Source organism: Paramisgurnus dabryanus, chromosome 21 (genome assembly GCF_030506205.2).
Source record: "Paramisgurnus dabryanus chromosome 21, PD_genome_1.1, whole genome shotgun sequence".
Taxonomy (NCBI): domain Eukaryota; kingdom Metazoa; phylum Chordata; class Actinopteri; order Cypriniformes; family Cobitidae; genus Paramisgurnus; species Paramisgurnus dabryanus.
The window spans coordinates 16137484-16159959 of NC_133357.1; the positions used below are offsets into that span (position 1 = coordinate 16137484).

The 22476-nt window shown below is 37.8% G+C and overlaps 1 protein-coding gene across 7 annotated transcripts in view; it reads right to left on the bottom strand.

The window, feature by feature from the left end:
- Positions 1-22476, bottom strand: part of eif4g3b (eukaryotic translation initiation factor 4 gamma, 3b) — a 55727-nt gene that overhangs the window by 28601 nt on the left and 4650 nt on the right. For 4 of the 7 annotated variants that reach the window (XM_065285891.1, XM_065285889.1, XM_073813035.1 and 1 more), the window contains exons 2-5: positions 18054-18141; positions 15398-15574; positions 7785-7877; positions 6683-6715 (exon numbers count right to left, since the gene is read on the bottom strand). In XM_065285891.1, coding sequence (XP_065141963.1) covers positions 6683-6715; positions 7785-7877; positions 15398-15574; positions 18054-18141 — 391 coding nt within the window. Of the gene's footprint in view, positions 1-1530; positions 1744-6682; positions 6716-7784; positions 7878-12424; positions 13106-15397; positions 15575-18053; positions 18142-22476 lie in introns of those variants that run through there. The other 3 variants (XM_073813033.1, XM_073813037.1, XM_073813036.1) reach the window with 3 other exon arrangements.

Here is a 22476-nt window from a genome sequence, read left to right on the forward strand (position 1 = left end):
AAACAATCTTTGGATCAGTCAACCCTAAACTATAGCGAATTACACTAACGCAGTAAATTCACAGATTTATAAAAACATGACTCTGTAAACAGTCTAGACAATAAACTTTTTGATGCTTATCGAGAAGGTGCTGGAATTAAACCACAAGCACACAGAAATTTGACACTTTGGGTGTGGTGAGTAAGGACAGAGCCAACATACGCATCAACACGCTGATCTCAGAACAGAAACAGAAACTGTACTATCTACATATGCTAACTGTAATAACAATGGAAGCCAACAGGGTCACGCACAAAGGCTGAGGCTGTTAATAAATCCTATTTAGGCAGCAGACAGAAAGACAAACTTGCACATGTTGCTAGCACAGTATTCAGGTCTACTGTAAGGTAAGCTTACATAAATAAAATAAAGGACATTAACAATAAATCTCAGTATAGGGGTAGTAAACGGAGTATGTGTGTACCTGCAGCCGAAATCTAGAGCGTTACACTTTCAATTTACATTGAGATCCACAATGTTCTAGGTCAGTTTAAGAAAGACCTTCCTTTGGTTTGGTAAGACTATAAATATCAAACCAAACCTTTTTACTACTTGTGAGTTCACCTTCTGACAGCAGATAATAAAACCTGTTTATAGGCTTGAACACGAACATTTTCCTTTTAAAGCTTTCTTCCAAAGGATATTATGTACAAGAATATAAGGATTCCTGGCTGAAGCCCAGGACAAAGTTTTGTGGTGTTAGCATGCCCCAAAATCGTCCAGGCTGTCAATTTACTTATCATAGTAAGAATCATAAAAAACATGAAAAGAAATTCTTGTAAATCCTTAAAAATTCTTGTAAATTGCAGCTTCGCAAAACCCAGCCCCCTCCTTCTGCTATATCCAACATCAGAAACAAAAAATTTCTAGAAAAAAATGACGTGTTCATTTCAGACAAAAGCGGAAGACGGAAGATCTGCAATATGTATTCGAAGTATAAATTCAGGATGTGAAAGGAATTAAGTAAACAAAATAAAGAAGCTATGGCCAACAGGTCATAAAACTGAAAGTACAGCATCACGATTTACAACTAAATATTGTTTTCATATTTTATCAAAAAGACCAAATGAGTTGCTGATAGTCTCAATGTTACATAACATTCAATAGATTCATCTAGAGACTCGGATAAGCCCTGTACGGGAAACCGCCCCATAAAGTCACATAACTAAGACGTATCATTGCCTGGATTTAAACAGTAATGTTTCCTGGAACACCCAAACTAGTTAAAAATCTTAACCAACAGGAAGTAATAAATAAATACAAAGTAAACTGGTCAACATGCAAATCTGCAAAACAATGAAAATACTGAAAAATTTTCAAACCTACAATAATAAATAAAGAAGAGGGGTAGAGGTAAAACTACAATGGAGGTTTATGCTTTTTTGGGGTGGAACCTGTAGTGCATTTAACTGGGTGGAAAAGCAGTAAGATAATATTGAGAGAAAAACTGTGAAACTCATGCCATGCATTTTCCTCGGGACTGCAAATTACCTGAATGGGTCTGAATCCTCCCTTGAATATTGAAGCAGGAAAGAAAGAGACGCTAATGCGATAACACACTAATTGGCATGAAAGGATAGAGAGACTAATACACACACACACACACGCACGCTTGAACAGAGATCTGCAGTACAGAGCATAAAAAGAGGAAGAGGGCACTAAGCTCTTTTTAAGGTAACATAGCGACATCATTCCTTACGTGGTAACACAAGAAATGTGAGCTGAAATCCACTAACACTTGCAGACATTGAATATGAACAAGTGACATGAAAGGAAATATATTAAGCCTTAAACAGGCACAGGTTCCTGAAGATCGAAGATATTTAAAGAAACAAGAGTTCAAAGCTCACTGTAGGTGGGATGAATCAGGGTCAATTAAAGGAAATATGCAGCCAGATGAAAACATGGTGAAAAGAGTGTCAACTATTTTTTGAGGCGAGGGACTACACAGGCTTATTTAATCAGAAATGATAGACGGAATGAAGAAAAAAATGCACACAGCGCTACATTATCTTTCATTTTTGAGAGAGCAGAAATTTCCAGTCAGGGGTTTGCATCTCTCTAAGGATTTGTGATATATTGTGGTATAAATGAAAAATGCTAAATTAAATAACTTATTTGTCTATCATTACTAAATCAATGTGGAGTTCAGTTGCAAAACCCTCTTAAAGGAATAGTCTACTCATTTTCAATATTAAAATGTGTTATTACCTTAACTAAGAAGAGTTGATACATCCCTCTATCATCTTAGTGCGTGCACGTAAGAGCTGGGGCGCGCTGCGACACTTCGATAGCATTTAGCTTAGCCCCATTCATTCAATGGTACCACTCAGAGATAAAGTTAGAAGTGACCAAACACAGCAACGTTTTTCCTATTTAAGACGAGTAGTTATACGAGCAAGTTTGGTGGTACAAAATAAAACGTAGCGCTTTTCTAAGCGGATTTAAAAGAGGAACTATATTGTATGGCGGAACATCACTTTTGGGACTACTTCAACTCGCCTGAAAAATCCGCTCCCCTTCTCCCTCTCATAATGGGAGAGGAAGAGTGTTACTGCGCCCAGTCGAAGTACTCCCAAAAGTGCTGTTCCGCCATACAATATAGTTCCTCTTTTAAATCCGCTTAGAAAAGCGCTACGTTTTATTTTGTACCACCAAACTTGCTCGTATAACTACTCGTCTTGAATAGGAAAAACGTTGATGTGTTTGGTCACTTCTAACTTTATCTCTGTTTGGTACCATTGAATGAATGGGGCTAAGCTAAATGCTATCGAAGTGTCGCAGCGTGCCCCAGCGCTTACGTGCACGCACACAGATGACAGAGGGATGTATCAACTCTTCTTAGTTAAAGGAATATTCCATTTTCTTAAAAGAAAAATCCAGATAATTTACTCACCACCATGTCATCCAAAATGTTGATGTCTTTCTTTGATCAGTCGAGAAGAAATTATGTTTTTTGAGGAAAACATTGCAGGATTTTTCTCATTTTAATGGACTTTAATGGACACCACCACTTAACACTTAACTCAACACTTAACATTTTTTTTCAACGGAGTTTCAAAGGACTCTAAACGATCCCAAACGAGGCATAAGGGTCTTATCTAGCAAAACGATTTTCATTTTTGACAATAAAAATAACAAATATCCACTTTTAAAGCACAACTTCTCGTTTAAATCCGGTCGTCATGCGCAAGCGTGACCCGACGCAATACGTCATCACGTCAAGAGGTCACAGAGGACGACCGCGAAACTCCGCCCCAGTGTTTACAAATGTGGTGAAAGAGGACCGTTCCTACGTTGTTGTATGTCAACTGATACTAATTAATGTCTTTGTGTCAGTTTATTGTTTAAAATAGTCAGCAAACGTGAGTTTTATATTTGTAACACGTGACCTCCCTACGTCACTACGCATTTACGTTAGGTCGCGCTGGACCGGACCTAAACGAAAAGTTGTGCTTTAAAAGTGTATATTTGTTATTTTTCTTGTCAAAAATGACAATCGTTTTGCTAGATAAGACCCTTTTGCCTCGTTTGGGATCGTTTTTAGTCCTTTGAAACTCCGTTGAAAAAAAATGTTAAGTGTTGAATTAAGTGTTAATTGTTGGTGTCTATTAAAGTCCATTAAAATGAGAAAAATCCTGCAATGTTTTCCTCAAAAAACATAATTTCATCTCGACTGAACAAAGAAAGACATCAACATTTTGGATGACATTGTGGTGAGTAAATTATCTGGATTTTTCTTTTAAGAAAATGGAATATTCCTTTAAGGTAATAACATATTTTAATATTGAAAATGAGTAGACTATTCCTTTAAGTGCATTGACATGGTTTCTTGTAAATGATTTTTTTTTTTGCAGGCTCTCATGTTTAAGTTCAGTAATTTCACTTTAATGGCAATGAAAATTTTATTAGTCATTAACTCTTTCCCCACCATTTATGAGTTAACTCAGCAATTAAAAGAAAACGCTTCCCTGCCAAAGACGGAGTTTTTCAGGCAATCCGTTTTTCTGCTGTTATCCACCAGGTGGCGCTCTTACCCAAGTTACCCAACTTATAAAAACCGGAAAAAAAATCATTAAAAAATCTAAAATCATTATGAGTCGGAGTCGTTTATAAAGTGCATTTTAAAAGCAACACTGGTTAAACAAAATAATTCAAACTACTCTTTATTATCATGAAAATAGATTGAACAATTTGAAGAACAGCAATATAAATGTTCCAGCAGACATTTCCTGGAATAGCGTTTGTAATGCTGCTACTTCTGTGGCACAAAGGGAGTTTCTGCACGAGAGTGCCCCCTGGCTTTGGGATGTGCCGAGATTTCACCGTAATTCATTCAAATTCATTCATTAAAGGCTCTCTAAGCGAATCTGTGCGACGTCACTTGTTGTTGATATTTGAACTGTTTTCAAACAAACGGAGCGTAGCTAACTCCTCCTCCTCCCCCTCCCTTCGTGCTTTCATGAACGTGACCAACCCCCACCCCCAAATCCTTCATGTCGTTTATTGGGTGTAACACTTTGTTTTGTTTCGTGGTGCAGGTTTGGCCACTGTGTGTATATTGAAGTTTGTAGAGCCTGGGCTGTCTACAGAGATCGCGTTTTTTTACAGTTTGATCAGCGGTCAGGTAGCAAGCAGATAGTGAGGAGATGTTTGCTGTATGTAACAAAAAAAATTTTATGGTCTAAAACGTGTGAATTCGCTTAGAGCACCTTTAAGAAAGCGCGCATTTGCACGATTAATCGTTACAGGCCTAATGCAAACAACATCTCCAATGCAAGAAAATGTCAGAGCCGCACATATTACAAGCTAATGTGCAAGGAAGAGTCTGAATCATGCGCATTACAAGTTCAGTTGCTAGAAGTCCATGCTGTGTGCATTCAGGTCCGAGCAAGAGTCCAAGTCCAGGAGCGTGCAAGAAGGAATCAGCACCCGTTACAGTAGATTCAATGATCAGACCAAAAAAACGTAGCAAACATTGTTCTTGCTTCGGCTTTAACTTCTGTATATTTGGCAGTTTTGCAACAACGGGCCGAATAGCTTTTCTCACGTCTTTCTCTGCTGCCATTACTGAACTACAACTCAAACTGACGCACGGCCTCAACGTCATCGTTCTTAGCCATCCCCCTCTGTTCGTTGATTGGACCTGTAGATTTTTGCAGGAGAAAACGAAACTCTACACAGCACTCCCAGACGTAGTACTGAAGCGAAATGAAAATTAAGTGGAAGCACGAAGTAGGGCATCATCACCAACTATTGTCATGAAAGCCTGCTATTGGCGATATGTCTGACGATCGTCAATACTATTGTTTATCGGCACAACCCTAGCGGGGAAAGAGTTAATTGAAATGCCTTATTTTTAAAAACGTCCCTTTAGTTATTTCATTGGTATTTAACAAATGTGACTGTCTTTGTGCCGAGAGCATTTGGTTAATATCATCATCATCTCATTTTTCACAGAGGTGGCCTTAAGCAGCTTATGCATCTGACCTTCTCAAATATTTTAATTCAATTCATTACATTTATTAAAAGACTAACTTATCCTGATATTTAAGGAGATAAATAATTTAGGTTACAACTGTTTATTTGAAAACTGAAGGAAGGGCTCAAGCTTAAAGATGGTTTGGATCTCATGTAAACTGTATCTTGTTTGAAAGTATGTTCAGGCTTTTTGTTGAGTGCTGGAGTTTCACTCATTGCAAAAAACACAACCGTGGAGTACCTTTGACCTGGATTATGACATTTAAATGCAGACATAAATGAAAGGATAATCACAGCGGGATCAACTTTCATTCAAGGATGTTTATGAACAAAGCTTACACAGTATATCAGCAGTGTCTGGATTCAATGAAACCGAAATTAAAACTGGGTTTGTGAGTCACTATTTTCCAAGAAATTCTACAGGTATTACAAAACAGTTTGTACTTAGTCATCTGATGAAACATAAGTTTGTGTTAGTGTCGTAACTGATCTAGATCATCTGAACAAGCTTAAAATGGACAAGCAAATGACAACTATTTCAAAACACACACAAAAAAAGAAAATAATGATGCATCATACGCAATGAATGTAATGTTGTGGGTCAGTAAACCATCTCAGACAATAAGGCCTGTTTCACACTGCGTTTATAAGCAGCACGTAAGCATTGGCAGTAACTACGAAAGCAGTATAAAGTGCTTTTCTGCTGCGTAATAAAGGTGTAGTGCTATACAGATGACACAGTGATTTCTGAATTACCACATTGAGGATTACATCTAATAATGGCCATAAATTATGAAACAGTGGGTGTGGGCTATTAAAATGATTACAGACTCATTCATAGTAAAATTTTATTTACATAAAGAATGTATTTTTATATTTAAATAGTAATTAACCTACATGGAACGGAAACCTCATAGAGTATCTATAAACCGCTTTATTTGCCTGGATCCCGTCAGACTTACTGAATAGAAAGGCGTGCCGAACGCACGTGCAGCGTGAGGGCTCTAACTTATTACACACGCGCCAAGGTGGGCATTTGCGCCGCAACGCAGGATGTGTGAAACAGGCCTCAGGATCGGTGAGTTATATCAGTCAGAGAAACACTCGAGCAAATGATGTGGTGGTGTGAGAACAGAGGAGGCCATACATTTGCATACATTACCTGGTGATGGGTAGGACGAGGCCCAGGGGCGAACTGGCATAGAGAGAAACATTGAAAAAAGAAAGAGAAGCAAAATGTAAGAGAATGATCACCCACAAACATATAAAAAAACGCAAGCTGTGCATGGCAACGTTGCAAGCTAAATGAGAAGGACTTCCCGAGAGGAAGTAATGATGCAAGCGTGTTCTGTATCATAGACAGCAATACCGAATCACCACAAACCACATCATAAACAACAGCATATTGCTAAGAGGTAAAGACAGCATTTCTATCAAACTCTAGGGTGATACAGTAACACCGTCAAAAGACAGGTTATAGATTCATAAAGGTGAAAAGGTGAGTGAGAATGGTGTGTATAATGTATGGGTGGGGTTATGAGCAAAATCTTATATCTTGGGATGATTTATGGGAATATATCACAATATGGTTCATTTTGATGAAAATTTAGGGCTGAAATGTCTTACATATTTATGTAGTACTACTGTTTTCTGGAACCTGGATGGGCGCAAATTTATGGTTATTTAAAATGAATGAATGGTAAGTCTTGGCACCAAAATATACACTGTTTATAAATATAATAAATCTAATCCGTATAAGCTTTCAATTTATGGGGGGCAGATATTCTTCTATTTTTTTTCAACATATTTTAAATAATAAATAAACTGACAGGTGACATGAGAATGAATAACCCATGACTTTACAATTTTGTGAAACTATCAGTTTAAAAATTCCCATGACTGTATAAGCCACATTTGAAGCTGCTGTTAAAGTGTTTTCGTATACATTTGCAAACCTGTAACAGCTTTTCATGTTAATGCGACAAAACTGTCATGTTGCCCACTGTAAAGATGTTCCGGTTTCACCGCATCTACAGATGCATGCAGCATGACGTGTCGAAACTTAAATCAACACTGCCATTGTAATCAACACAGACGTCTAGAAGCACCCATCTGTGACATCTGAAGCTGTAGTTTTCTGCTTTCTAATATCAAAACACCCCTTAATTTATAATCCATAGAGGTTTAACAGTTTTTACCATCCCAAGCTGTACACCGTCTTCCCATCCCGCTTTAAAAGCAATCATGTAATGACGGGCACTCACCGGGCGGCTTTGAGGCTGTGCGTTCATTGGCTGGGTTGGCGGAGAGTAGACCAGAGGGGTCTGGCCGGCATTCTGCCCGGGTGTGTACGGAGACTGCGGAGTCACAGGGTCCCCGAGAGGTAGAGGAGGATAAACCACCGGCAGAGAGAGGAAGAAACAGCAGTTAGGAAAGTGTGTGAGGTTTTTCCTCCATGTGAAAATCTCTGTGCGTGCCGCCTGAGTGCGGGTGACAGAGTGAGCGCGTCTACACCCTGCCGCTGAAAACACTGCGGTCTGCTGACACTGACAAATCTGCCATCTCCTCAGCGCTGCCTTCAAGGCAGAGAGAGGGAGAGAGAAACAGAGGCGTAGTCTTTAGCGGACGTGAGCGGGCGCAGAGGGAGAGTCTGGGTGCAGATTGGTTCTGCTTTACAGAACTACAGTACAGCACAAGTGAGCAAACCTAAGACGTTAATAGACTACACTAATAGAAAATACAGTTATTGCCATATAACTGACATGATTGCCGACAAATGGAATTGGTTAATGGTGATACAAGTACCTAAAGGGCAGGGCTGTGTACATAATGTTGCAATAATGCGTAATGTGTAATTTAATGAGAGCAAATGTACACAAAATAATTTGCAACATTTACTCAAAAATCTATGCTGGTAATTTTTTTTAACATATTATTATGCTTATTATCAAAAGCACAATTAACAGTTAAAATGTTACTACTGGATAATACAAAAGTTCATATAATATAGCCTATTGCGCATCTTTAGTAAAGGTCAATTGATAATGGATTTTACCACAAAGGGTGAATGTGTTTTGTGTATATGTTTCACAGTTCTCATACCTTTCCTTATTGCTTTCAATTCAAAGGTCAATTTCACTATATATATATTTTCTGCCAAGATGCATCCATTCTCTTATTTATATAAACCTGTCTGCTACTGCAGAAGAGAATTGAGGTTGTTCAAAGGTGTGAAAGGTGAGTAGAGTTTAGGGGTCGTTTGAAACATTGTCAACCATAAACGGTAACGTTTTTATGCCGTTTGGCTGTTCATTTACACAGAAAGCGCATTTTGGGCACCTGAAAATGCTAACTTTTGATGGTTTAAAACAGGGTTGGGGAACCGTGGGTCCTGAAGGGCCACTGTCCTGCAGAGTTTTGTTCCAACCCTTATCAACCACACCTGCATTTCATTTCCAAGTAATCATGAAGAATTTGATTTGATTATTCAGGTGTGTTTAATTAGGGTTGGAACTAAGAAAAAGTTCAAGTTTCAGTGCAACCTTATCTTGTCGTTCAGAGTAAACTACGTAAACGCAAATCTGTGATAACAGTGATGATGTCATACGCAATCCATATGTTAATTCAGTCTATAGGTATGCACGAGTATAACCAAAACAATAATGGTGGTTTGCACTGCTCAGGGTACTGAGTTTAACAACAATTCTCGAAAAAAGTTTACAAAATATTGCTGTTTTATAGTTCAGGGTCACCTACCTCATCATCCGTCTATAAAAAAGTGGCATAGTCTTGATTGTTTGTATTTATCGCGCTGTAGAAGAATGTATATATGCGCAGACATGTAGGGTTTCTTTACAATATAGCATCGCCATCTAGTGGCCTGGCACAAGTTATATGCCGCATTTAGTCGTATTCATGGATCTGTGTAAATGCAAATCTTTTTAAATGTGTCATTGTGTGTATGTGAAGTTTTTTGAAACGCAAAGGAAAAACTTTTCGTGTAAACACAGCCTAAGAGTTAAAGGCGGGGTGCATGATTTTTCAAAAACACTTTGGAAAAGGGAGTCGGGCCGACTGCCAAAACACACCAAAATCCAGATTTCGAAGGTGTCCAGAATCAGAATTTTTAAAAAAGCCGTTGAAGCCAATTTTTTTGCACATATAAGATTAAGGTCTGAACTTACTATAAACATTATTTTTAGAGGATTTAAAAAATATTTCCTATGGAATTATTTACATTTTTTAGATTAAAATATTAAAAATTATTATTACCGCAACATGATATTACATTAAATATATGCATTTACAAACTCATGTTTCAGTAATGAGAACTAAGATAGTCAAGATACTATTCAACTTTCATCTGGAGAGAAAAAATAAGAACTGCTTACCTGGTAGCCATCTTGAGTGTCACAATTATGTCCCTTCCAACAATTATTATTTTTTTTTTTTTTTTTAAATTGTTAGTTCCTTAAAACAATGATTGAAAATTGCTGCGGTGGATGAGAAAATTGGTTTTGGACACATTTATATTCCTTATTATTGTCTCTACATTTACCAATGATCACCAAATACCACATGTTTCTTTACTATAAATGTTTATAGTATAACATGCACTGAAGCTTTAAATTTTTTAGATTTTTTAATTATAAATATTTCCATGTCAAAGAACCCAAATCCAGTCATTGACACGTTGCGGTAATGAAAAATTTCCCCTTAAATATAGAAAAAAACAACAAAATAGTTTTTTATGATGTCATTTGAAATCATGTGCAAAATGAAGAGATGTTTGTAACTGCATGCTTCTTATTCTGATACTCTTACTTTGCATTTACTTTTTTTATCAAAATGTTTCATGACACCTCATAAGTCTAATTTCGCGAGAATCACCCACTTGTAGCTAATCAGCAGTAAGGGTCAGTAACTACTAACCAATATTGTTGTCTGGGTTCCGTATAGGCAGGTCTATCAAAATAAGGTCCAGATTATATTGGTATGGGTGATTTCAAATGTCAACATTGGCTTTCAGAGATCATGCACCCCGCCTTTAAAGGGCAAAAAACTTATTTTTGCTTATTCATCAGCATCGTTTATATTTTTATTTATCAATCTGAATATTAACATGTAAGCATGTTTTAAACCTTGTTGGCACCCACAATGCAACATTCTATGGTACAATAATAATAAATTATTTTAAAGGTGCCATTTGTAATAATTGAGGTAAAAGATTTAAAAAAATTTGCTACACGCATCAAAAGAATGAGAAGAAATAAGGGCAAAGATGTCATAAAAAAAATGACAAGGTATAGTGCTGCAGAAATATCAATCTGAATTAGCATGCTAAATTACTAGCTACAGCCCGACTGGTGTTGTAATACCAGTTTCGACCATGGGAGGCGGTATGCGGGCCACGCACATAACCGCCAGCCAAACTGCAATACACGAATAAGTCGCATGTGTGGGAGTACAGCCCTCTACTACTACCACCGTTGCGTCCGAAAACTAAGGCAGCTGACTTGTTGACTTAAGAGGCATGAAGGCAGCTCAGAGAAATGCAATTCGGACAGCCATGGATTCGGACATGCCTTGATGCCTTCCTGCCTTGCAATAGGGGTTTCGGACGTATTTCAGTTCAGGGAAGAGAGCGGAAGAATGGCTAAAGCAAGAGACATTTACCACTACCACAAACGTTTGCTGCAGGGAACAACGCACTCGAAATCACAAATAAAATATGATAAATAAAGTAACCGAACCAGAGTAAATACTGGCACTGCTTTTCATCGCTGGAGACAACTAATGGACATGAAAGAAATGAGGTTCGACTCCGAAATGACAACTTTTCTTTTCGATTGGTAAGTAAGATGCTGTTAGTATTTCGCTAGAAGCTCACTTATAATAGGCATTGCCATAACCTATGCTCAGCTTGTACATGAACTACGGCTTTGTGCAGTAAATGTGGCTCCATCTGAAAGCAGCTGATGGCGATTCACTTTTAATCAAGAAACCGGCTTCACTGACGAGAAACGCAAAGACTATCGCATGCAAATTATTGCGCATCCTTAGCTGTTAGCGTTTAATAGTTAGCTCTACCCACGGATCCGATCCGGTTTTCACCCGTTATCTACCAAGCTGATGCTAAAATGTAACATTAGCTAAGAAGCTTGAAATGTCTTCGATTATAATGAACACCAAATGGACACACGAAACGTAGCGGAAAACATTGCAATTTTAATGAGACCGAATGTTTTTTTTGTGACTAATGATACCTTAGTTGCTAATGTAAATCAAACTTGATATATGCTGCTAAATTTGCAGCTGCTAAATTAAAATAGACCAACTCACTTTTCTGGAGGTATACTGCCCCCGTCTGTTTGGCGTGTGGAGTATGAATTGATTTTTTTTTGGGCGGACATGTTAAATGGTACCTTTAAAGTCACAATGAAACTGAAATTAAAAGCTTTTTGGAATATTGCGGTATTTTCTGTGAGCTTCATTAGTTTTTTTAAAATGTAATATAATCTTTAATCAAAAATGCAAATATTCTCCCCTCCTCGAAATTATCCCTCTTCTGGTCACAAGGAATGGCGAGAGGGTGGGGCCTAGGAAAAGATTCCTGTGATTAGCAAATAGCAATATGACCCAACTTCCAACAATCCAATAAATTCTCAATAGGCAAATTTAAGTCCTGCACTACTGTTTCACTCGGATATAAGTGACGACGGGGAAAATAAGACAAACACCACTTCCATTTCATTGTAACTTTAAAAAACCTTAGTATTAAACTAATATCTTACTTATTTTCAATAATTAATAATCAATTGTATCATAAAGACATCTAATGATGATAATGGTGTATTTACAAATTAGCTTCCACATGAGGAGTCAGCGACTGTTTATATTTTACCTGAACAAGTCATACTGCAGAACCCATCACCGCCCCCATACAGACAGAGTCCAAACGTCTTGACGTGGGCAAATTAGCAAACACTGGTTGACCTAGTGAACAACCCAAATCTCTTAACCACACCAGTCCTCATTCTCCCTCTGCAGTGTCATGCAGGTTTTGGTAGATGGGTAATTAAGCTGTAGTCTCTGAAGCACGTGTAGTGCAGACACTATTAATAGCATTCTCGCTGGCAGTGCGGTGCAGGCATGAAGTGGGAATACGAGCGCTGGTCTCAGACAGATAACAAGCATGGGAACAGCTGAGTCACCCTGACAGCGTTTGTATATTTGCGTGACAGGGCAAGTGTTCGGCAGACTGTACACACCCATAGACACCGGTAATAAGCATACCTACACTATGACACATAGGCTAAACTTCCCCACACGTTCATTATGATATAGAACAGCAAGCATACAGAGATACGCATGGTCTGGAATATGAGATATATAAACAACAGACAGTGAGCAGACCGCTGTCAGCAGAGAGGGGAGTCTAATAAACTGGCAAGAGTTTGTATCAACCTTTCTGTGACGAAAAAATAGGGCTGAGTCTAACTAAGACACCTGGAGCTCGTGCTTTCACTTTGACAGCCAGCACAGCAGGTTCCTAAATATTATGCAAACTTACAAGCCTATCAGCTCAGGTCTCAGACTATCTCTGGTTTAAAAAGTGATGATATCCTCCTTAACTCAACTAGGGCTGTCACTTTTTATTCGATATTCGAATATGCAGTCGAACATAATGTGAAATATCCGTATTCGCACTATAAATAAACCATCCGGTTTTAAAAATGCCATGTGTAGCGCATTTTTTACAGTCTAACACATCATAATAGGAAGGAGGATGAGACAGATGACGACAACTCTGCGAAATAGAGCGATTCAAATTGGACCAACATGAACCTAATGTGCATGTCAAGATAGAATTATAGTTTGTATATAAAATGGTATATTATTGTTTATATTGTTAAATATTATAGCAGAATAAAAAGCTTGTTTTAATACGTTCGCATTATGATATTAGCATGTATGTAAAATAATTTCATAATTTTTACAATGCAATGTAAACTTTATGTATGTAAATCAGCATTTGTCTTGTAAACGGATTTGAAATGATCATGTGCTGACTGTCACGTGTCACATAGACAACAGAGTCAAGTGAGATCTGCTTAACTCAGCGGTAAGTTTAATTTCATCTCAAATATCAAATGGTTTGTGCTCGCTTTCATTAAAAACGGTCAAACAAACAGCACGCGCAGGGTTAATGTACTCGTCAATGATGGCTCACAAACGCAGGGGATAGGCTGTATGTATGCTTGTTGTCAATGAGATTACTTCGCACAAACATGCTCAAGCGCGGGATATGTGTGCTTGTCAATGATGGGTATTAAATCCGCGGAATTCCGCTGAGTTTTCTGCCGAAATCTACGAGCGCGGATTCCGTTTGGGCTTGGCTATATGCCTTACTCATGCTGCTGTTTAAGTTGTCACGTTATTGTTGGTACCTGTTCTGAATAGTTTTTTAATATAAGTTGTTATTCAAAAGTTGATAACCTGCTGTTTCAAACATTAAGTTAAAAAGTAATGCAGACAGACAGTACTGTTTATGACTGTCACTGTTAATAAACTTGTGATTGAATCTCCATTACGGTGCTTTTTTTGATGCACGCGGGGGGGCATCTAGATATTCGAATATATTTGGATACATTGCATGATATTCGATATCCGTTCGAATTTGATTTTTCTCAAAAGTGACAGCCCTAAAGGAAACACATTGAATGTGCTTCAAGAAATCAGTGTTATGAAAGATCCAAAATAATTTAACTAATCTCATCCCGCAACGTGTCCATAACTGGATTTGGGTACTTTGACTTTGAATGGAAATATTTAAAAAGATAAAAAAATAAAAATGCATGTTATACTATAAACATTTACAGTAAAGAAACATGTGGTATTTGGTGATCATTGGTAAATGTAGAGACAATAAAAAGGGATATTAATGTGTCCAAGGCCAATTTTCTCATCCTCCGCAACAATTGTCAAAAAAACATTGTTGGAAGGGACATAATTGACTGTGACACTGAAGATGGCTACCAGGTAAGCAGTTCTTAATTTTTGTCTCCAGATAAAAGTTGAAATTTTGTTTGTCATTACCTAGACAACTTTTTAGTTCTCATTAACGAAACATGAGTTTGTAAATGCATATATTTAATGTAATATCATGTTGCGGTAATGATCATTTTTGATAATGATAATCTAAAAAATGTAAATAATTCTATAAGAAATATTTTTTAAATCCTCTAAAAATAATAGTTATAGTAAGTTAAGACCTTAATCTTATATGTGCAAAAAAAATCGGATTCAAGGGCTTTTTTTAAACTTCTGATGCTGGACACCTTCCAAATCTGGATTACGTGAGAATCACCCATATGGACCTGTATTGGCATTTGCATTTTGCATGTATACAAAAGTATATGTATTTATATTATGTAAATGTGATCCTGTTTGTAAAATCTTATTATGGGCATCAAAGTTAGATTTTTCGATCAGTTATCTAATCGATTTCACATAGACTTCAATCTCTGACATGACCTTAGTCAGACAATATTACAGAGATCAAGGTTATATTTACACAAGTAGGGTCACATATAGGATGTATATTTTAAAGATTCAAAAGAAACCATTGAACAAACAGCCAAGACTATGTTATACAACACAATAAATGGCCACATTTACAAATATACCTTTAACCAATACAGATGCAAGACATAGGAGTCGCATTCTTTAAAAAAAAAAACTGTATGACCAAATAAATAATGGAGAGAATCTTCACTATCCTTTGGTGTAAATCGGCAGCAAAATCAATAGCAGGCACTTACATACACACACACACACACACACACACACACACACACACACTGCAAAGACTTACCCCTCCTCCTGCATCCCAGCCTTTAGGGGGACCATACAGATGCGCAGTGGATACTGTTGAAACTGATACCTGAGAAAGTCCAGGGGAGGAGGAGTGACCCGGCGGTGTGGCCGCTAGGTTAGGATGTCCCTTGTTGATTTCATGTTGTGTGTATGAGGGACCAGGGGGTCTCTGTAACTGAGAAAACAGAGAGGCTGTGTCAATCTCAGACAGTCTATCGAAGCAATAAAAGGCAGTGAAATGTATAATGTATTATATGTAGTCTTTCTATCACACAAGCCAACCAGCTCACATACAGCATGCTTACATGCAGACAGCAACCAGCCCCAGTGTGAAACGCTTCAGTGAAAACCAATTACAGCAGTACTAGGTATGATTCGTTTTTTGTCACTTATACAGCCATATTAGAGTGGATCGTCAAAGTCGGTTCTCCGTGGATTTTGAAATTTGCTGCGGTAATTATAAATTGTGAACTCGGCCACGGGCTGATAATGAGATTAACTTGGTGGTTGCACCAGGATATACTGCAGCCTGTGCAACTCCATAACTCATCACAAAAAAATAAGAAACCTGCAGTTTTGTCTTTTTTTCTTGCTAAGCAAAGTCATGAAGGTTCTTCTGGAGCGAAGGCTAAATTATGGCTATCGGTAAGTAGGTTTTTCCGCGATGCGAAAAAACATGGAATTACGGAATCCAAGCATAACAATTTTATTTTACTGTACAATGCGAAATATCACGGAATGCAGCGGAATTTGCATTCAGTCATTTTTAAAAACTATTATAAATAATTTTCAAATGCTAGTTTAATCAGCAAATGACTGAAATGTTTTCCTTTTATGTAATGTTGGACGAAAAGAAAGGTACGTCCGTTTCTCGTCATTGCAAACAATGACTAGTGTTGCCTCATCAGAGCGCAAGCAGGTTTTCTTTAAAGCCCAAAACACAGCTTGCTAAAGGTACAGTATACTTTCTTCTCGGGTCCGCCTTGATCGCGCACACGTCCGCACAATGCAACGCTCTTTTACTATTTATCAGCGTGTATAGCTCATATATATTTTTCTCGGACATGAGGGCTCACGAAGCACGCACACAGTATCATTCACCACCGGCAGTGAACATGATCAGTGAAAAACCTTTCTTGTTTAAGTGAACATAAACAGCTGGATGTTTATCAGTATATTAAAACACTGCAGTCTGTCTTGGGTCTTAAAGTAACAGTAGCCTGCTGCTTAATACAGTTTAATACAGATGCCTGAAAAGATGGGTATAGTCTTCTGATTAAAGAAAAAATAAACATGTGGTTGCTTGTCAGTAGCATCATTGTAGTGACAGCCATAATACATTTGCCTATATGTAATACAAATTTAAATAAATAGTTGTTAAATTGTATTTGTTTAATGTTTAAAGTTGATAAGATTGGATTTGGAGTACTGAAATGTAAGTTAACCATTAAAACCAGAATCCAGGAAAAAAGAAAACGGAAAACACAGATTTTAAGAATCCAGGAAAAAAGAAAACGGAAAACAGGTATTTTGAGAATAATATAACAGAAAACACGGAATTTGAGAATAATAAAAAAGAAAACACGGAAATTGAGAATAAAAAAAACGGAATTTGGGAAAAAATTTGTTTTGAACCATGTTTACACCTGGCATTAACGTCTTCCACTTGTGATCCGATTGACGAAAACGCATGTTAATGCCCTTTAAGACAGACCTGCTCATCTGGAGGTAGCCTGCACTAAAACGAACATCTCTAGCTTGGTTGTACACGATTTGTATTCAATGACAATCAGCTGACAGCTGAACTGCTTATATATAACCAATATCCCAATTTCCAAGGCCCATCAGCAGGTGGACACTGACTCATTTATCTGCAAGGATTAGGGAGTTCATCCAACAACCTGGGCTTTTTCAGGGTGGGGTGCTGTGTTTGAGATCACAAATGCTCCCAAATAAGGGGGGATTGTGTGACTCAACCCAGGAAGCAGGAACAGGAGGAAAAGTACCACAACAGAAAAGCATCCCCACCCTTGCAGTTCTCTCACTGCTGTCCAAACATCATTAACCTCCTTTCTCACGTCACTGCCACTCTCACTGGGCTGCTTGTCATTCATCTCTAAAGCAGAACATCTGAACGAGATGATTTAAAATGTTCTCTTTTTCTTTGGCACTTGAAACTTGAACTGTATCACAATAACAACTGAAGCTGAATCTCTTGAGTGTGGCAAAACAAGTTAGCATTTAAAATGTACCCCACACTAAAGGTTTGGTGCAGATGCGAGACTACTGGATGACTGGAATGTACAGAAGTTAAAGCCGGAGCAAGAACCAGTTTTTTTTGTTCTGATTATTCGGACTTGTTGTTTCCGGCCGGTTTCGGCGCATGATATACGTCACGACCACATGTTAGCGATCGCCTATGGCAGATCCTCTGGGCAGATCCAATAGTTTTAAACTTCAACAGAGGACCCTCCTTAACGGAAGTAACGCTTTGCAATGGAGCGTGGCCAGACTCTCTGTACAAATGAAATGAATGTACGAGAGTCTGGTTGGACCAGGCTATAGTTTTGTTGCTTTGTTGGTGAGAAAAGAAAGAATTGTTTACAAATTCAGGTGACTGTCAGATATAAAAAGTAATTAAGCATTATACTCACATTGTAGAGAGTGAGGGGCTGTGTGGGGTAGCCTCGTTCATCCAGAGGTGGCAGTCTTTGAATCCTAGGAGGGATATTAAGGAAAACTCTGGGGCAGGAAGTACTTAAGGCCAAACACAGCAACAAGGTGGGAAAAACATATACAAGGCATGAAGGAACTCATATACTGTAAGCACAGTGACTTCAGAATGAAAAGAGGAGACATTGCAGAGATCATATTAACATGCAAGTTCTAACTTTGCATTTTGCAAAACAGCTATATAATTTAAAAAAATAAATAGTTGATTAATTCTGGCATTACTTAGACTACCTAATGTAGTTTTCAAACCTGTAACACATTTTGGTTAGGTAGATTGTTAATTCTGAAAGTAGCAATCCTAACATATTTCAAAATCTTTCTTTATGTTCTATAGAAGAAAGTAAATCATACAGGTTTGAAATAACACATGACTAAATGATGACAGATGTTTCATTTTCGGGTGACCCATCCACAAATCACCCCAAGGGTTTTTTCCTCAATGTGTTCTTTTATAAGTAGGAAATGTCAGGGAACTCTCAGACAAGCTTGGCTCTGTGAAAAATTGAAATTTTCGAGTTCAATGTCAATGAGTTCGAGTGGGGTTAGAGGCAGTCTGACACACAGAGAGCTCAAGTGAGGTTATCCAAATGGCTGTGTGAACTGGAATTCACACTGCTGTCAAGACATGCCTGCTCCCCTCAGACTGAAAATAACAAAGTACAAAATTTACAGGACTCAACATTTATCCCAAGAAATAACTGAACAGAAACCAGAAAACTGTATAAAGGTCTTTATGCTTCCCCATTTAAGGAGTTTTTTCATGCCCTGTCTAAATTTTTACTGGCCTCATCACAAAACGTGATTATCCACAAAAAAATGTAACAAGAAGTAATGGCAAACGGCAGGTTCAGCTTGCCAAAAACTTTCTTACTTGGGCATTCCTTGGTATATGAGTCAAAACATAATACTGGTCCAAAAACACATGTCCACCTTTGAGTTAAAATATAATAAAATGTAAACGCAAAATTAAATCTAGGCCCTTAATACATTAGGACAGGAACCAGTGAGATTTTATCACCCACGATTGCACCACCACAATGAAAATAACAGCGAGTTCTCTTCGGTGGTCGCATTAAACAATATACTTTGTTTTAGTGGTGATGCACCAAAGTGAAAATTCTGGGCCGAAAAATACAAAAAATGCTGGATGCACTTGGCCGAAAACGACTAAAAATATGTATATTTTTTAAATTGCTTTTTAAATAATTGTATTAACATGAGACCTTTTAGTTTGATTGATTTAATGTATCTGAGTTGGACTACAAACAAATAACTACAAACCAATTAAAGAACCAAACTTTTAAAAAAGTAACACACTAAAACTGGATGAAAATAAAACAAAATACATTTTTTTCATTTGGTTATATGCAACAGGGTCATTTGCTAGATAGTCACTGGCTTTACATGCACTAAATTGTGTCAAACTGACTGAATTTAATACGATTGAAGGTTACGACATGCACCCTAAACATTGCAATCTGACTAAAATGTTTGTTTACATGTACATTCTATATATCCGAACCGAACATCTGCGCAAGTGCACAACCAGGGTTGTCAGCTTCGCGTATCAAAACTAGGGTTGTAACGGAGTGAGATTTCCACGGTATGATGATCGTCTCAGAAACTATCACGGTTTCATGGTTTGCCGGTATTAAACACATTATTATTTTTTTTTTTAATTATTATTATTATCATCATTAGCTACAGTGACCCTTAAATTAATAAAAAACAGATAGGGGTTTTCGGTTGAACATATAGTATATTATATTAAACTTATTTGGAAAAAACTACACTTTCGAAAAAAGAAAACTTTGATTCTTAATCTTTTTTTGATTCTTTTAATTTTATTCTTTAAAATAAAATGATAAAATACTCATTGAAATTCTCTCAGAGCTGCTCTGGATAGATTCAGTTTTTGCAGCCACTCTTCGTCCACATTTCTTGCAAACTGGATATCCATATTCAAGGACAACCCCGCATTCGTTTTTCGTATACCCAAAGTATTCCCATACTGTAGATTTTAACTTTATTTCTGGTCGGGGATAGAGGATAGAATTTGTAGTCTCTGACAATTTCTCTGCTGTACATAAACGAGTGGAGTCTAGCAGTCACGCCGAATGAAGTTGCATGTGCGTAGTAGCGCAGGTGAGATCTGCTTTATTTTTTGCCAAAACCGTGTAGAAGCAATGTTTACGTTATGATAATCGTAAAAGTTAATATCAAGGTATACCGCCATACCGGTATACCGTTACAACCCTAATCAAAACCATCCCAATGGACATTCAAAACTAGCCCAAAAGCATTCCAATGACTATTCACAGTCCAAATACCAGTAACTAATGAACGAAATTCTGTCATCTTTAACCCGCAGGAAAAAACAACCCGCGGAGACCGTTTAAACAGTAGCCAAATCTGATCCTGCAAAAAAGCAGAGGACTTGGCAACGCCACTCAGCGCACAGCATCTCTCGTCAAGTTCACACTTTACCTTTGGATAAATGTACAAAGCTGACTTGGAAAAGTTGTTCTTAAGAAGTTTCCAGATATAGGCAATGAAAACACAATTTTCAAAAGGCACAATGATAATTTATTGCTTTATGGAGTCGATTTTCCTCTATTTTTTGCCTTCTCTGTGAACTACGGCTCTGTATAGTAAATGCCGCTCCATCTGAAAGCAGCTGATGGCAATTTAATACTAATCATTTTTGCACAGCCCTAATTTTGACATAACATGCGATGCACATAGGTTCCCATGATCCACCGAACACATATTTTGACATGATAAGCCACACACGACACCCCAAACACTTATTTTGCCTCCTTTGACGAGGAGACACCGGCCACCACTGCTATATGCAAACAGCAGGAAAGTAATTTCAGCCTTGTTTATGCTACATTTAATAAAGATACACAATCATTTTAATGAAAATGGAAAGATAGTGAGGCATTGAGCCTCTGTTCTGCTAATGTCAACAGGCTTGAAATGGGCTTTAGAGACATCAGCACCTGCCGGCTGTGGTATAACAGTCCAGCATGAGTTACTGAAAACTGTACACTTCATTGTCAGTTACTTATGCGTAATTTATAGTCACGTGTAGGTTCTACGTTGTAGCTCTGCTGAAGGCCAGGGGTGCCCAATCCTGCTCCTGGCAATCGACTATCCTGCAGAGTTCAGGTCCAACTCTAATCAAACACTTTCCTTCAATTTTGTGATCCTGAATAACTTGATTAGCTGCTTCAGGTGTATTTGATTTAGATTGCAGCTGAACTTTGCAGGACAGTCGATCACCAGGAGCAGGATTGGGCACCCCTGCTGAAGGCTATGCGTAACCTGACACGCACCTTGACAAAAAATGTACAACATGTACCACAACCATCATTGTGGTTGGTCCGTGAGAACCTCTCACATCAGGTCAAAAACATCTGCGTCACATTTCTTCGTAGGCATTTCCGCTTGCGACTTTAAGAAGAAAAATGAACCAAGTTGAAAAGTGATTGAACTCAAACTGCAACAAAACTCGCTGTTTATTTACCTCCATCACTGCTGGTATTCTCAAATCATTCACAACAAGCTGCTTCTTCTTTTGTGGGTTTACTGGCAAAGCTGCTTCTTCTTCGGTTGTTGCACTGCTATTTACACATGTGGGATACTGCCTACTAGCCATCTGTATGTGTAATTGCACGTCGACTAGAGATAGACCCATATATCGGCCGGCCGATATTTGCGAGTTTTATGTGTATTGGCATTGGCCGATTTTTTCCGGCATTATTTACAGACAGAGCGCTGGAAGCCGCAAGCGATTGCAGGTCATGTGACTAAAAACAACCAACCTTTCCATGACAACATCAAAAGCTCGGCCTAACAGCCGATTATAGCTGGACACAAGTAATGTTTTTAGTAAGGCATGTTTGTTAAAACTAGTTATATTTCCTAATTAAACTAAGCTCTAGTCCTAGTTTAAGATAATTCCTGTCCGGAATTACCCCTATATTTATTTGTAGTAGTAAAGTGCTAGAAATCAATATCCTTTGCTGATAGTTCCTCGTCATTAAGGAGAGTGCTGTTCATGGTTCCATAGCACCCTCACCTGTTTTTACTATTTGTAAAATATGTTTTTTTTTTTTTTTTAAGTTCAATAAGTTTAACTTTTTTAAATTGAGACTAACATTTGGCATCATTGTGTCATTTTTATGATGTAAATTGAGTGAGCAAAAGCAGTATCAGCTCCAAATATCGGCTCAAGAAAATCGGCAGCCTGTATCAGTCATCGGCTTAGGCTGATGAAACAAAAATCGGCACTGAAAAATCCATATCGGTCGATCCCTAACGTCGACTCAGATGACG